This window comes from Panthera onca, chromosome A2, assembly GCF_046562875.1.
Source record: "Panthera onca isolate mPanOnc1 chromosome A2, mPanOnc1 haplotype 2, whole genome shotgun sequence".
NCBI classification, from domain to species: Eukaryota; Metazoa; Chordata; class Mammalia; order Carnivora; family Felidae; genus Panthera; species Panthera onca.
In genome coordinates, this window is record NC_138340.1 from 6149792 (window position 1) to 6165575 (window position 15784).

At 60.3% G+C, this 15784-nt stretch overlaps 1 protein-coding gene and 1 pseudogene across 1 annotated transcript; one reads left to right on the forward strand and one right to left on the reverse strand.

The window, feature by feature from the left end:
• Window positions 1-57: 57 nt before the first annotated feature.
• On the forward strand, window positions 58-15407 carry XAB2 (XPA binding protein 2). The gene is given in 20 exon segments (XM_078443437.2): window positions 58-180; window positions 6150-6298; window positions 6600-6723; window positions 6969-7166; window positions 8600-8734; window positions 8825-8989; window positions 9840-9984; window positions 10262-10413; window positions 10496-10615; window positions 10768-10899; window positions 10995-11126; window positions 11223-11336; window positions 12255-12417; window positions 12512-12702; window positions 12848-12970; window positions 13060-13231; window positions 13486-13615; window positions 15079-15098; window positions 15101-15187; window positions 15280-15407. Coding segments are annotated over 20 exon segments (2565 nt in total). The 5' UTR covers window positions 58-129; the 3' UTR covers window positions 15342-15407.
• Window positions 3797-4221, reverse strand: LOC132678135 (ATP synthase F(0) complex subunit C2, mitochondrial pseudogene; annotated as a pseudogene).
• Window positions 15408-15784: the final 377 nt, after the last annotated feature.

A 15784-nucleotide genomic window follows, 5' to 3' on the forward strand; every position in this document is an offset into this window, starting at 1 on the left:
CAACAAACGTCGTCCGCTCGATCGGAAAAGGTTCAACCAATAGGAAATTGGTCTGGCCCTGGAGGGCGGGCCTTAAGCGGGAGACGTCATTATAACGCGACTTCTGCCCGTGTCTGGAGAGCCAGGAAAATGGTGGTGATGGCGCGTCTTTCCCGGCCGGAGCGGCCGGACCTTGTTTTCGTGAGTCCGCGGCGGGGCCGGGGGTGGCCCGCGTGGGAGAACCTGGAATCAGATACTTCAGGGGTTCGGGGCCTGGCCGCCTGGGGTGTCTGGGCCAAAGCTCTGTCCGCCCGAGGGCAGGACCTACGGACCAGGGTGGCCAGGAGTAAAAGTCTGGCAGTGGAGTCCAAGTGGTCTGAGTTAAGAGTTGCAGTCGAGGTTCAGGGCCTGGCGACCGGACCTTTGGTGGAAATAGGAGCGCGCGGGAGTGGGGGAGGGGAATCGCATGGCGAAATCTTGTACAAGTCCGGAGTCTGGAGTTAAGGCATAGTGATCGGGCCGGGGTTCTGGTTTCTGTGGTAAAGTCTTGGTGCTCGGAGTAACGGCCTAGGTCAAGTCCTGAGCGTTGTAGTTTGTGGAACGAAGGTTTGTTGTCTGGATTAGGAGAACTGTGGAGTCAACTGTGGTCAGGCAGTGGCCATTGGGATTCTGAAGAGTCCCAAGACTTGGTATCTGGAGCACAGACATACGACCTTTCATTGCACTTTGTAGCTACTGTGGGGTTTTTTCTTCTTTTCTTTCTTTCTTAAACACAAATTGAAGGTTTGTGGCAACACTACATGAAGTAAGTTTGTTGGCACCATTTTCCGACAGCATTTGCTCACTTCATGTCTCTGTGTCACGTTTTGGTAATCTCACAGTATTTCATACTTTTTCATGACTTTTGGGGCGTCAAGAGCCACACCCATGTAAAACTGGGAAGTTAATAATTGTTGTGTGTGTTGGGATGGCTTTATAGGCTATTCCTTGGGCCGCCCTACTCCCTGAGACATAACCACTTTGAAATTACTAAGCTTACAGTGGCCTCTAAGTGTTTAAGTGAATGGAAGAGTCATCCGTCTCACCTGAAATCAGAAGCTAGAAATGATTAACCTTAATGAGGAAGGCACGTTGCAAGCTGAGAGGGGCTGAAAGCTAGGCCTTTGGCACCAATAGCCAAATTGTGAATGCAAACGGAAAGTTCTTGGAGAAGATTAGAAGTGACGGACACATGAATGATAAAAAAAAAAAAGCGAAACAGCCCTTTGCTGTTACAAAGAAAGTTTCAGTGGTCTAGATAGAAGATCACACCAGCCACAGCATCCCTTTAAGCCAAAGTCTCATTCAGCCAAAGCCTAACCCTTCGGTTCTGCGAAGGCTGAGAGAAGTAAGGAAGCTGAAGAACACAACTTGGAAGCTAACAGAGGTTGGCTCTTGAGGTTTTTGGAAAGAAGCTGTCTCCATAACAAAAGTGCAAATGAAGGAGCGAGTGCTGATGTAGCCATTTGTGGCAAGTCAATCGCAAGATCTCATTAAGATAGTTAATGAAGTGACGGCACAGACCGAACAGACTTTTAATAGAAATGGGAAAGCCTTCTGTTGGGAGAAGAGACCTTCTAGGACTTTCATTGCTGGAGAGGAGGAGTCACTGCCTGGCTTTAGCATTTCAAAGCACAGGCTGACTCTGTTGTCCGGCTAATGCAGCTAGTGGCTTGAAGTGGAAGCCAGTGCTCCTTTACCATTCTGAAAAGCCTAGGGCCCTTAAGAATTAAGCTAAATCAGGGGCGCCTGGGTGGCTCAGTTGGTTAGGCGACCAGCTTCGGCTCAGGTCATGATCTCACAGTTCATGAGTTCGAGCTCTGCATCGGGCTCTGTGCTGACAACTCAGAGCCTGGAGCCTGCTTCGGATTCTGTGTCTCCCCCTCTCTCTGCCCCTCCCCTGCTCATGCTCTTTGTCTGTCTCTCAATAATAAATAAACGTTAAAAAAATTGAAAAGAATTAAGCTAAATCCGCTTCGTGCTATGTAAGTGGAACAACAAAGCTTGGATGATGGTATGTCTGTTTAGAACACTATTTACTAGATATTTTAAATCCAGTGTTGAGGCCTATTGCTCATAAAAAAGATTTCTTTCAAAATGTTGCTGCTCCATGACGATGCACCTGGTCACCCAAGAGCTCTGATGGAGATGTACAATGAGATTAATGTTGTTTTCACGCCTGCTAACATAACATCCTTTCTGTAGGCCATGTATCAGAGGGTAATTTCAATTTTTTAAAAACAATTTTTGCCTAATGTTTATGTATTTTTGAGAGGGAGACAGCATGAGCAGGGGAAGGACAGAGAGAGAGGGAAACACAGAACCCGAAGCAGGCTCCAGGTCTTGAGCTGTCAGCACAGAGCCCGATGCAGGGCTCGAACCCATGAGCTGTAAGATCATGACCCGGGTTGAAATCAGACGCTTAACCCACTGAGTCATCCAGGTGCCCCTACCATTTCAAGTCTCATTATTTAAGAAATACGTTTCGGGGCGCCTGGGTGGCTCAGTCAGTTAAGCATCCGACTTCAGCTCAGGTCACGATCTCACAGCTTGTGAGTTCAAGCCCCACGTCGGGCTCTGTGCTGACAGCTCAGAGCCTGGAGTCTGCTTCGGATTCTGTGTCTCCCCCTCTCTCTGCCCCTTCCCTGCTCATGCTCTGTGTGTCTCTGTCTCTCAATAATAAATAAATTTTTAAAAAACATAAAAAAAATATGTTTCATTAAAAAAAATTTTTTTAACGTTTATTTATTTTTGAGAGAGACACAGACAGAATGTGAGTGGGTTAGGGGCAGAGAGAGAGGGAGACACAGAATCCGAAGCAGGCTCCAGGCTCTGAGCTGTCAGCACAGAGCCCGACGTGGGGCTTGAACTCACAAGCTGTGAGATCATGACCTGAGCCGAAGTTGGACGCTCAACCGACTGAGCCACCCAGGCACTCCAAGAAATACGTTTCATAAGGTTACAGTTCTAGATAGTAATTACTTTGATAGATCTGGGAAAAGCAAATTAAAAACCTCCTGGAAAATATTCACCACTCTAAATGCCATTAAGAGCATTCTGATTCATGAGAAGAGGTAAGGATAACAGCATTAACAAGATCTTGGAAGAAGTTGATTCCAACTCTCCTGTATGACTTTGAGGGGTTCAAGACTTCACTGGAGGAAGTAACTACAGATGTGGTGGAAACATGGAAATAGCAAGAGAACCAGAATTAGAAGTGGAATCTGAAAATAGGACCGAATTGCTGCAATCTCATTATAAAATGAGGATGAGGAGTTGTTTTTTTTTTTTTTCTTAATGTTTATTTATTTTTCAGAGACAGAGAAAAACAGTGTGTGAGCAGGGGAGGGGCAGAGAGAGAGGGAGATGCAGAATCCAAAACAGGCTCCAGGCTCTGAGCTGTCAGCACAGAGCCCAACGCGGGGCTTGAACTCACAGACTGGGAGATCATGACCTGAGCCGAAATCAGACGCCCAACGGACTGAGCCACCCAGGCATCCCAGCCAGGAGTTGCTTCTTGTGGATGAGCAAAAAAAAGGGGTTTCTCAAGATGGAATCTACTGGTTATGATGCTGTGAAGATTGTTGAAACGGCAACAGAGCTTCTAGAATGTGACATAAACTATTTTGTTCTTGTTAGTACAGTATTTATTTGTCTTTCCTCTGTCAAACCCTGAGCCAACCACTTTCCCCAGGCTGCCTGGGGAAGTATAGGAAAAGGAACACACAGGGCAGACGAAACACAGGAGAAAAACTTATGGGAGGTGGAGATGGCTCCTTCACATGGCAATGAGGATACAAAAGGCCGCCATCAGGCAGAAGAGCCTCGTGGCTTCTGGGAGGGCAAAGCCCAGAATGGTGGAGGAGAAGAGCTGTTGCTTCAGAGAGGGCTTCCTGCCATAACCAGTGATGAGGCTCCCAGACACAGTCCGATTCCAGCCCCAGAGCCAGCCACCCCAACTGTGGCAGCCCTAGTCCCAATGAACTTGGCTGCTCTGTCGATGTCCCTTGAAGCAACACTGGTTTGGAAACTGCGGCTAGGAATAAGTGAGGTTAGGGGACGTGGGGCTGCCCAGCTGCTGAGGCTCTCATCTGTCAGTGTCTCTGGGGGTTTTAATGCCACTGCAGACAGTGATCGGCTCAACAGCTGGCAGGTGCTCCTGACCAAGGAGGGGGCGGAGACGAACTTTGCACAGGCGGACATTTTCAGAGGATGAGGGGCTGTGGCCAGAGAGCTGCTCCCAGTGCGGAGAAGACAGAGAGGGAATATGACACACACTTAGTTGACAAAGCAGCAGCAGGGTTGGAGAGGATTCCAATTTGGAAAGAAGGCCTGCTGTAGGTAAAATGCTGTCAAACTGATGGGGCACCTGGGTGGCTCCATTGGGCGCCCGACCTCGGCTCAGGTCGTGATCTCGCAGTTCAGTTCTGAGTTCGAGCCCCGCGTCGGGCTCTGTGCTGACAGCTCGGAGCCTGGAGCCTGCTTCGGATTCTGTGTCTCCCTCTCCCTCTGCCCCTCCCCCGCTTGTGCTCTGTCTCTCTCACTCTCAGAAATAAACATAACAATTTTTTTCAAGTGCTGTCAAAAACCGAGTCAACATACTACAGAGAAGTTGTTCGTGGCGGCAGGATTCAGTTGATGTGGCAGGCTTTATTTTGTTTTAGGAAATTGCCACAGCCACCCCAACCTTCAGCAGCCACCACCCTGATCAGTCAGCAGCCATCACCCTTGAGGCAAGACCCTCCACCAGCAAAAAAGATTACAACTCATTGAAACCTCAAGTAGTGGTTAGCACTTTTTTTGCAAGGAAGTGTCTTTTAATCAAGTTATAACACTTTTTAGACATAACGCCAAGGCAAATTTAATAGACTGCAGTGTAAACATAACTTTTACGTGTCGGGAAACCGGAAAATTCATTTGACTTGCTGTATGGTGATGTTTATTGTGGTGGCCTGGGGCTGAACCAGCAGTGTGCGTGAGGTGTGTCTATAGAGGCCTAGCATCTTCGCAGGTGTTTGGTGTTTCGTACTGGGGAGGCTTGGGATTTGGTCCATACCTCTCCTTCTGATGTAAAGGTCTAGCTTCTGTCGACTTGGAAGATAAAACTGCCAGTCATTTTATCAGCAGGGTGGGTTTATTTAGGAACGGCAGAGGAATTTTAATTCAGGATATGCAAGCTATGGCAAAACCGAAGGCAAGTCTGGAGAACAAAGGAGAGGAGCATCACTTTATTTTATTTTAAAACTTGTTTATTTTGAGAGAGCACATGCACGTGCCGAAGGGGCAAAGTGAGGAAAAGAATCCCAAGCAGGCTCTTTGCTGTCAGCACGGAGCCTGATGCAGCATTCCAGCTTACAAACCGTGAGATCATGACCTGAGCCGAAGTTGGACGCTTAACGGAGCTACCTGGGTGCCCAAGTAACGTCACTTTATAGAGAAAAAGGAGTAAACTAGGAGGGGCCGGTTTGAAGGAAAATCTGTTAGGTGAAAGTGATAGTTCAGGGTGGTGATGGCTTCTCATTGGCTGAGTTGTGGCAGTTTCTCATTGGCTGGGCTGTTGCCGGGCAAGGAGAAAATCTTGCTGGGGTAGTAAAGTAAGCTTCTTTCTGTTGGGAACACAAGGTGCCCTTCTTCCTGCGGGGGGGCCGGGGGGGGGGTCTGCAATTGACAAAGAGATGGTAGGCATGGGAGTGCCCCCTTCAGGGCTTCCTGATTTCATGTCAAATAAGGTTTCCGTGTTCACTTTCTGAGTTCTGGGACAGCTGAGTAGTTCTGGATAGTGGGAGCCTGAGATGCTGAAGGCCTGGTGTTTAGGAAGAGGCCTGTTGTGCGGAGTTAAATCTTGGCGTCCAGGTCCAGAGAGACCTGGCAGTGGACGGGCAGTCTGAGAAATCTGGTGACCTGGGCCAGAGAGTAGGTGGCTTGACTGGGAGGGCCAAAAGAGTGGTGTCTGGATGACAGTCTCAAGTCTGGCCCGGAACCCTGTGGTTGAGGAGTCTGGTGACCCGGGTCAGACTGTGGGCAGTAAGATTTCGAGGAGTGAAATCCAAACCTGAGTCCTGGTATGTGGCTGTCTGGTGCCCTGGCTCTGAGCTCAGGTCTCTCTTTTCCCCGTTCCCTGGCTCCCGCAGGAGGAAGAGGACCTCCCCTATGAGGAGGAAATCATGCGGAACCAGTTCTCCGTCAAATGCTGGCTCCGCTACATTGAGTTCAAGCAGGGTGCCCCGAAGCCAAGGCTCAATCAGCTGTACGAGCGGGCCCTGAAGCTGCTGCCCTGCAGGTGGGAACGGTCCCAGCCGCCCTGCCCGGCCCCCACCCCACCCCACCCCACCCCACCGAATCTTGCCGTAACGGAACTGGCCAGTAGGTCCCAGGTGATGGCTGTCATTCGGGCACTAAGTGTACGTCCCCTGACGGCTCAGCACACCTTCCCTGGTGTCCTGGCCCGTGCCCCCCAGTGCTGAGACTTGCCGTCCTTCCCCAGGCCCCTTTGCCCTGCAGTCACTTCCCGGCGCAGGGCAGAGGGTTCCGGGGGTGTGTGAGGCTGACCGGTCGTTGTCTGCCCCTCCCGCGTTCCCCAGCTACAAACTCTGGTACCGATACCTGAAGGCGCGCCGGGCACAGGTGAAGCATCGCTGCGTGACCGACCCGGCCTACGAAGATGTCAACAACTGCCACGAGAGGGCCTTTGTGTTCATGCACAAGGTGGGAGCGTGGGGGGGGGGGGGGGCAGAGGCAGAGGCCGGGCGAGGGCCGAGGGGGAGGTGCAAGTGGACGGGGACCGGGGGATTGGAGTCCTGTCGCCTCGGTGTGCCCGAGGTTGAGCTAGATTAGCCCTAGAGGACAGGGTCCCGGGTCTTGCTGCATTTTTGGCCATAGGACACGTGCCGTCTCTGTGGTCGAGCCGTGGCGCCAGCGGTTCAGACCCTGCCCGTCCCCCACGCCTCCAGATGCCACGGCTGTGGCTAGACTATTGCCAGTTCCTGATGGACCAGGGCCGAATCACACACACCCGCCGCACTTTCGACCGCGCTCTCCGGGCACTGCCCATCACGCAGCACTCTCGCATCTGGCCCCTGTACCTGCGCTTCCTGCGCTCACACCCACTACCTGAGACGGCCGTGCGGGGCTACCGGCGCTTCCTCAAGGTACGCCTGTGGGGGTGGCGGGACCGAGCGGCCGCTTCACGAGGTTCCCAGCGCCGGCTTACTGGGACACTAGCCCCTCGAGGCGTGTCACCCGACAGACGGGAAGCGGGGAAAGGCTCTCGTTGGCGATTTGTTTTCCCTCCAAATAATTTGCCAACACCTGCTGCATGTCTCGTATTCAGACAAGTGCCGGGACAGCGTGTGACAAAGACAGCCCCTGCCTGCACAGAGCTTTTGATCTAACTGGATAGACAGGTGCCCACGAGCTGACCACGTCTCCTGGTCACATCTTTAAAAATTGTTTTTTTCACGTTTATTTCTGAGACAATGCGAGAGACAGAGCACAAGCAGCAGAGGGGCAGACAGAGGGGGACACGGGACCCAAAGCGGGCTCCGGGCTCCGAGCTGTGAGCCCAGAGCCCGACGCGAGGCTCGAACTCACGAACTGAACCATGAGATCATGACCTGAGTGGAAGTCGGATGCTCAACTGACTGAGCCACCCAAGCATCCCCCCTTCTGCTTCTTTATTATTTTTAATTTTTTTAAAATGTTTTTATTTATTTTTGAGACAGAGACACAGCATGAGCAGGGGAGGGGCAAAGAGAGAGGGAGACACAGAGTCCGAAGCAGGCTCCAGGCTCCGACGTGGGGCTCAAACTCACAAATTGCAAGATCATGACCTAGGCTGAAGTTGGATGCTCAACCGACTGAGCCACCCAGGCGCCCAAAATTTCTTTTAATGGTTTTTTATTTATTTTTGAGACAGAGAGCGTGAGCAAGGGAGGGGCAGAGAGAGGGGGAGCCACAGAATCCGAAGCAGGCTCCAGGCTCTGAGCTGTCAGCACAGAGCCCGACGTGGGGCTCGAACTCACAGACTCTGAGCCAAAGTCGGACGCTCAACCGACTGAGCCACTCAGGCGCCCCTCCTGGTCACATCTTTTAAACCAGTAAAACCACAACCGTGGGAGGGCAGGGAGCGGGAGACGAACGGCTGTGGGAATGTTTCCAGGCGGAAACAGCATGGGGGGGGGGGGGTGTCGCCCCCTCACGCTTCTAACAGCTGTTGTACGTTGTGAAACTCGGCACGGCGCTGTCTGGCTGGGGGACTTGGGGTAAAGGCCGGGCCCGGACTGTGCCGGCTGTGCCTTTGTTGTCTAAGCCAGACCGATCAGGGCTGGGGCTGCACCAGAGGGGCCCAGACCGGATTGGCGGGGCCTCGGCTGGACCGCCGGTCAAGGCTGCCCCCGTGGGGCTGAGGCCGGGCTGGTGGGGCCCGGGTGGGACACGTGTGGCTAAGGCTGGGTCGGCAGGGCTGGCGCCGGGTCAGGGCAGCGGTGCGTGGCTGACCCGGAGCTGCCGAGTGGGAGCGCGGGGGGACGGCGGGGTGGCTCTGCGGCCCCGCTGACTGCTGGTGGGGCCGCCCGCTGCCCAGCTGAGCCCCGAGAGTGCAGAGGAGTACATCGAGTACCTCAAGTCCAGTGACCGGCTGGATGAAGCTGCGCAGCGCCTGGCCACCGTGGTGAACGACGAGCGCTTTGTGTCCAAGGCTGGCAAGTCCAACTACCAGGTGGGCCTGTGGGGGGGTGGGGTTGGCAGGAAGGCTTGCCCTCCCCCCCCACGGGGCACAGGGCTGAGACTCCTCCTCCTGGGTCCGCAGCTGTGGCACGAGCTCTGTGACCTCATCTCCCAGAACCCAGACAAGGTGCAGTCACTCAATGTGGACGCCATCATCCGCGGGGGCCTCACCCGCTTCACCGACCAGCTGGGCAAGCTCTGGTGCTCGCTGGCTGACTACTACATCCGCAGCGGCCACTTCGAGAAGGTGCGCAGGCACGGGAGGCGACGAGGGGAGAGAGGGCGGGTGCCACGCGGGGGTCTGACACAGCGGTCGCTCCCGAGGTGTCCGTGTTCTCGTCAGTGTCCACGTTAGCTTGCTTGTCAGGCAGTGGAGGAGGGGGTTGCGTGGGGCGGACGGGTCCCCAGAGTTGCTGGCTGGGGTCGTCGGGACCTCGTGGAAGAGGAGGCGAGTGGAGCCGGAGCAGAGAAGGGGCTGCTGATGGGCTACGGGAGGGAGCGCCCTGCGGGCTGAGGGGTTGGCCGTGCCCTGCTGAGGGGCGCCGCCGGCCAGGCGTGAGCAGGACGGAGGCAGGACCGGCTGCACGCTTCACAGAAGCCCTTCAGGCCACCACAGGCTGAGGCTGGCAGCAGGGGACCGGTCAGGAGGCGGGCGGAGCCACCGGCCGGGGGGGGGGGGGGGGGGGGGGGGCGCGGACAGTGGAGCATGACTGGCCAGGAACAGGGGTAGAGGGATGGGGCCCAAGCTTAGGGGCGGGAGTGACCGGGAGAACATGAGCTTCAGAAGTGGGGTGGGGCCCTCCATGGCCAAGTCTGGGGTCCCCGCAGTGGGGACCGGTGGGGGCGTCGGGGTCGGTCACCTCTCGAGTCTTAACTGGGCGTCGGCCGCCTCACACGTGTCTCCCTCAAGCTTCATAGTCACTCTGCACAGGGACTGGGGAGGAGCTGGGGGCCTGCACTCTGGGAGGCAGGGGGAGGCTGTGGCTCTGCTGGGTGTTGGTGCTCCCGGCAGTGCAGCCAGGTCCCCTGCGTCCACACGGGCAGGCCCTCGCGTCCCCCCAGCCAGCACTTTCCTGTTACCCCGCCCGTGCCCACAGGCTCGAGACGTGTACGAGGAGGCCATCCGGACTGTGATGACCGTGCGCGACTTCACCCAGGTGTTCGACAGCTACGCGCAGTTTGAGGAGAGCATGATCGCAGCCAAGATGGAGACGGCCTCAGAACTGGGGCGGGAGGAGGAAGGTGAGGCAGGCCTGGGCCGGTGAGGGGAGAGGGCTGGGCCGGCCGGCAGGGCTCTGAGAGCCCCAAGGGACAGCGACGGGGGAGGTGCGTCTGCACGACAGAGGGAGGCGGGTGTGGGTGGAACTTTGGTGAGTAGCCGGGACTAGCGCTGCATCTCTGGCCGGAGTGGCCAGTGGAGTGAGTCCGCCAGGCCCCGGACCTTCGTCGGCGGGCCCTGGTGGTGCAGAGGTGGGGGCGGGGCCGCTGTGCTGAGGCCCCGCCCCCATCTCGAGCGCAGATGACGTGGACCTGGAGCTGCGCCTGGCCCGCTTCGAGCAGCTCATCGGCCGGCGGCCCCTGCTCCTCAACAGTGTCTTGCTGCGCCAGAACCCACACCACGTGCACGAGTGGCACAAGCGCGTGGCCCTGCACCAGGGCCGCCCCCGGGAGGTGTGTGACGGCCCCGCCCCACCCCCCTTCCCCTGCCTGCCGGGCCCCCACCGTCCGGCCTGACTCCGTCCTTCCCACCCAGATCATCAACACGTACACGGAGGCCGTGCAGACGGTGGACCCTTTCAAGGCTACAGGCAAGCCCCACACACTGTGGGTTGCGTTTGCCAAGTTTTACGAGGACAACGGGCAGCTGGACGACGTGAGTGCCCTGCGTGTGTGGGTTTGCGCGTGTGTGAGTAGAGGCGTGTGCTTGGCCAGAGGACCCAGGAGGCACAGACACTCTCGCGGGGGCGGGGGGGGGTTGGGGCCAGAGAGGCAGGGTCCCAACCTGTCCTCTGCCCACCCCTGCAGGCCCGCATCATCCTGGAGAAGGCCACCAAGGTGAGCTTCAAGCAGGTGGACGACCTGGCCAGCGTGTGGTGTGAGTGTGGCGAGCTGGAGCTCCGGCACGAGAACTACGACCAGGCTTTGCGGCTGCTGCGGGTAAACGCGAGCCCACGTTAGGGCGGGGGCGTGGTGTGCTGTGTGGCCGTGTCCGGCTGTCCCCAAGCCCCCGCCCTGCTGCCTGCTCCCTCCAGAAGGCCACCGCGCTGCCTGCCCGCCGGGCCGAGTACTTCGACGGCTCGGAGCCCGTGCAGAACCGCGTGTACAAGTCCCTGAAGGTGTGGTCGATGCTCGCCGACCTGGAGGAGAGCCTGGGCACCTTCCAGGTGAGTCGGGGGGCCGAGGGCCCGTGGCGGCGTGGAGCCGGGGGCAGGGCCGCGGTCTCTGCCCCGGACGTGCCCCGACCTGCTGCTGCCCCGCAGTCCACCAAGGCCGTCTACGACCGCATCCTGGATCTGCGTATCGCCACGCCCCAGATTGTCATCAACTACGCCATGTTCTTGGAGGAGCACAAGTACTTCGAGGAGAGCTTCAAGGTGAGGGGGGCTGATCTGGAGGTCCCGGACAGCGGGGTCTCCTGTCCCGGGGCCCCGGCCGCTGTGTCCGTGTGCTCTGGTGGCCCTAACAAGGTGTCGCAGAGCAGGGAACTCAGACAGCAGAGACGTACCGTCCTCGTCCTGGGGGCTGGAAATCTCAGACTGTGGTGCTGGCGGGGCTGGTCTCTCCCAAGGCCTCTGTCCTTGGCTAGTGGGCGGCTGTCTTCCCACCAGTGTGTGTATGTGTCTTAATCCCACAGGGACTCCAGTCGTCTCGGATTAGGGCCCGCTGTGACGACTCCCCTTCATTTCCTCTTTAAAGGCCTCGTTTCTAAGTCCAGTTACATTCTGAGGTCCTGGGGTTGTGGCTTCAACGGGAATTTGGGGGACACAGTTCACCTCTTAACAGGCACCGAGTCTTGTTTCTGGGCTGCGGGTGTGTGCAGGCTGTCCCTGCTCTGCTCGTGTGACAGCTTGTAGGTACGTGAGGTCCTGCACGTGCACGTGTTGGGAGGCCCTGCCTCTCTGTTGAGAGGTTTCGGTTCTAGGCGGAGACCGCACGTATCCAGATGACATACGCGTGTGCCACCTCCCGCCTGAGTGACACCGGCCCTGCCCCTGGCCTGGGCATGGGAACCTCTTCCCAGGGCCATGGGCTCCAGTGTCCGCAGAACTGAGGACCCCCCCCCCCGACTCCCCCACCCATAAGGTTACCTACCGGTGACTCGGTAGGTCCTAGTCCTGGTCCGTTGAGGGTGGCGTACAGGCCCCCTTGACCGCGCCGTGATCGTGGGGCAGGGTGGACGGGGAAGGGGCCGCCGTGACCAGCCCGAGGGAGACGTGGGGACTCTCCTGGCAGGCTGGACGCCACGTGTTCCTGCCCTGGGTTCCCACACACGACACCCTCTCTCGGGGCAGGCGTACGAGCGTGGCATCTCGCTGTTCAAGTGGCCCAACGTGTCTGACATCTGGAGCACCTACCTGACCAAATTCATTGCCCGCTACGGGGGCCGCAAGCTGGAGCGGGCGCGGGACCTCTTCGAACAGGCGCTGGACGGCTGCCCTCCCAAATACGCGAAGAGTGAGGCGGCCGGGCCGGGCAGGGGAGGGGTTGTCTGGGGCCGGGCACCAGCCTCTGACCCGCCCCCCCCCCCCCCCCCCGCCTCGTGTCTCAGCACTGTACCTGCTGTACGCCCAGCTGGAGGAAGAGTGGGGCCTGGCCCGGCACGCCATGGCGGTGTACGAGCGCGCCACCCGGGCCGTGGAGCCCGCCCAGCAGTACGACATGTTCAACATCTACATCAAGCGTGCGGCCGAGATCTACGGGGTCACCCACACCCGCGGCATCTACCAGAAGGCCATCGAGGTGCCCTGTGGGGCGGGGCGGGGAACGGGGGTGGCCAGAGGCTCTGAGCGTGCCCCCACGCACGGGACCTCCGGGAGCCTTCCGGAGGGCCCGGGGTACGGGGAGCCCGCTCATGCCCTGCCCCCTCCTCGCCACCGCCACCCAGGTGCTGTCGGACGAACACGCCCGGGAGATGTGCCTGCGGTTCGCGGACATGGAGTGCAAGCTCGGCGAGATAGACCGGGCGCGGGCCATCTACAGCTTCTGCTCCCAGATCTGTGACCCCCGGGTAGGGCGTGGGCCCGGGCGGGCAGGCGGGCAGTGACGGAGGCTGCAGCCGAGCCAGCCGCTCACGCCCGTGCGCCCCACCCCGCGCAGACCACCGGCGCTTTCTGGCAGACGTGGAAGGACTTCGAGGTCCGGCACGGCAACGAGGACACCATCCGGGAGATGCTGCGGATCCGCCGCAGCGTGCAGGCCACGTACAACACTCAGGTCAACTTCATGGCCTCGCAGATGCTCAAGGTGTCGGGCAGCGCCACGGGCACCGGTGAGCAGCTGTGGGCACCCGCCGTAAGGGCCCGGCCCCTGCTCTCTGCCCGCCCTTGACCTCCTGGTCTGAGAGCGTTGAGCGTCCGCCTCCCCACCCCCTGCCGAGCCTGGGAACTCCTCGAGGGCTGGGTCCTCGGACGGACGGGGGTGGGGTGCCTGGTAAGGAGCAGAGCGGCCTGTGGGCTGTGGCGGGGGCCGGCGCGGGTGTGGCCTGGGCTGACTGGTGCGTGACCCCCCACGCTCCCCCACCAGTGTCCGACCTCGCCCCTGGGCAGAGCGGCATGGACGACATGAAGCTGCTAGAGCAGCGGGCAGAGCAGCTGGCGGCCGAGGCCGAGCGGGACCAGCCCCCGCGGGCCCAGAGCAAGATCCTGTTTGTGAGGTGCGGGGGCAGGGGTGGCGGGGAGGCCGAGCGGCACGCATCCCCCTCCCTCCCCCCTGCCTGCCCCCTCCCTCCCTCCTTCCTCCCTCCCTCCCTCCCTCACCCCTGCCTGCCCCGTCCCTCCTTCCCTCTGTCCTTCCCTCCATCCTTCCCTCCCTCACCCGCCTGCCCTGTCCCTCCTTCCCTCCCTCACCCGCCTGCCCTGTCCCTCCTTCCCTCCCTCCCTCCCTCCCCCCTGCCTGCCCCCTCCCTCCCTCCCCCCTGGCTGCCTCCTCCCTCCCTCCCTCCTTCCTCCCCCCTCCCTGCCTCCCTCCCCCCTGCCTGCCCCCTCCCTCCCTCCCCCCCGCCTGCCCCCTCCCTCCCTCACCCCTGCCTGCCCCGTCCCTCCTTCCCTCCGTCCTTCCCTCCCTCACCTGCCTGCCCTGTCCCTCCCTCCCTCCCCCCTGCCTGCCCCCTCCCTCCCTCACCCCTGCCTGCCCCGTCCCTCCTTCCCTCCGTCCTTCCCTCCCTCACCTGCCTGCCCTGTCCCTCCCTCCCTCCCCCCTGCCTGCCCCCTCCCTCCCTCACCTGCCTGCCCTGTCCCTCCCTCCCTCCCCCCTGCCTGCCCCCTCCCTCCCTCCCCCCTGCCTGCCCCCTCCCTCCCTCCCCCCTGCCTGCCCCCTCCCTCACCCGCCTGCCCTGTCCCTCCTTCCCTCCCTCACCCGCCTGCCCTGTCCCTCCTTCCCTCCCTCACCCGCCTGCCCTGTCCCTCCCTCCCTCCCTCCCCCCTGCCTGCCCCCTCCCTCCCTCCCCCCTGGCTGCCTCCTCCCTCCCTCCCTCCCCCCTCCCCCCTCCCCCCTCCCTGCCTCCCTCCCCCCTGCCTGCCCCCTCCCTCCCTCCCCCCCCGCCTGCCCCCTCCCTCCCTCCCTCACCCCTGCCTGCCCCGTCCCTCCTTCCCTCCGTCCTTCCCTCCCTCACCTGCCTGCCCTGTCCCTCCCTCCCTCCCTCCCCCCTGGCTGCCTCCCCCCTCCCCCCTCCCCCGCCTGCCCCCTCCCTCCCTCCCCCCTCCCTGCCTGCCCCCTCCCTCCCTCCCCCCTCCCTGCCTGCCCCCTCCCTCCCTCCCCCCTCCCTGCCTCCCTCCCCCCTGCCTGCCCCCTCCCTCCCTCCCCCCCGCCTGCCCCCTCCCTCCCTCACCCCTGCCTGCCCCGTCCCTCCTTCCCTCCGTCCTTCCCTCCCTCACCTGCCTGCCCTGTCCCTCCCTCCCTCCCCCCTGGCTGCCTGCCCCCTCCCTCCCTCACCTGCCTGCCCTGTCCCTCCCTCCCTCACCCCTGCCTGCCCCCTCCCTCCCTCACCCCTGCCTGCCCCCTCCCTCACCCCTGCCTGCCCTGTCCCTCCTTCCCTCACCCCTGCCTGCCCCGTCCCTCCCTCCCTCCCTCCCTCCCTCACCCCTGCCTGCCCCCTCCCTCACCCCTGCCCACCCCCAGGAGCGACGCATCCCGGGAGGAGCTGCCGAGCTGGCCCAGCAAGCCAACCCGGAGGAGATCGAGCTAGGAGGGGACGAGGACGAGGACGAGATGGATCTGGAACCCAACGGTAGGGGGCCAGCCAGGTGGGCAGGGTGTTTTCGCGGAGGCGCGGGTGGGGCCCCCCCTCCCGGAATGACCGTGGCCTCCCTCCTTTCCCAGAGGTGCGGTTGGAGCAGCAGAGGGTGCCGGCTGCCGTGTTCGGGAGCCTGAAGGAGGACTGACCCCAGCCCTGCACCCCTCCTCCCCCCTCCCGCACCCCTCCTCCCCCAATAGAATCTATGTCTGTACACGCGGTCTGAGCCTCTTTCCTGCCCACCCTTCCCGCTGCCCAGGTGCCTGTGGGGACTGCCGGCTGGGTAGTGCCCTGGCCTTGGGCCTGGCACCGCCCCCGCCCCCGCCCCCCCCCCCCCGCCCCCAGATTGGCTGGTGCGAGAGGTGGGGCAGCTGGGCTTCCAGCCAGGGCACATGCCCCACCCTCCCGCTGCAGAGCCAGTTCTCAGAGGCCCGTCTCTGCCGCCTGAGGCCTCCTTGAGGGCCTTCCCGGCCCGTTCCCACATTAGCGGGTAGAGATACACAGCCTTCCCTCTCCAGATTGTTTCGTTCTGGGCCAGGGCGCTGACCTCCCCTCAGAAGACTGGTCTGAGAGCCTGTCGAGGTACTTCTC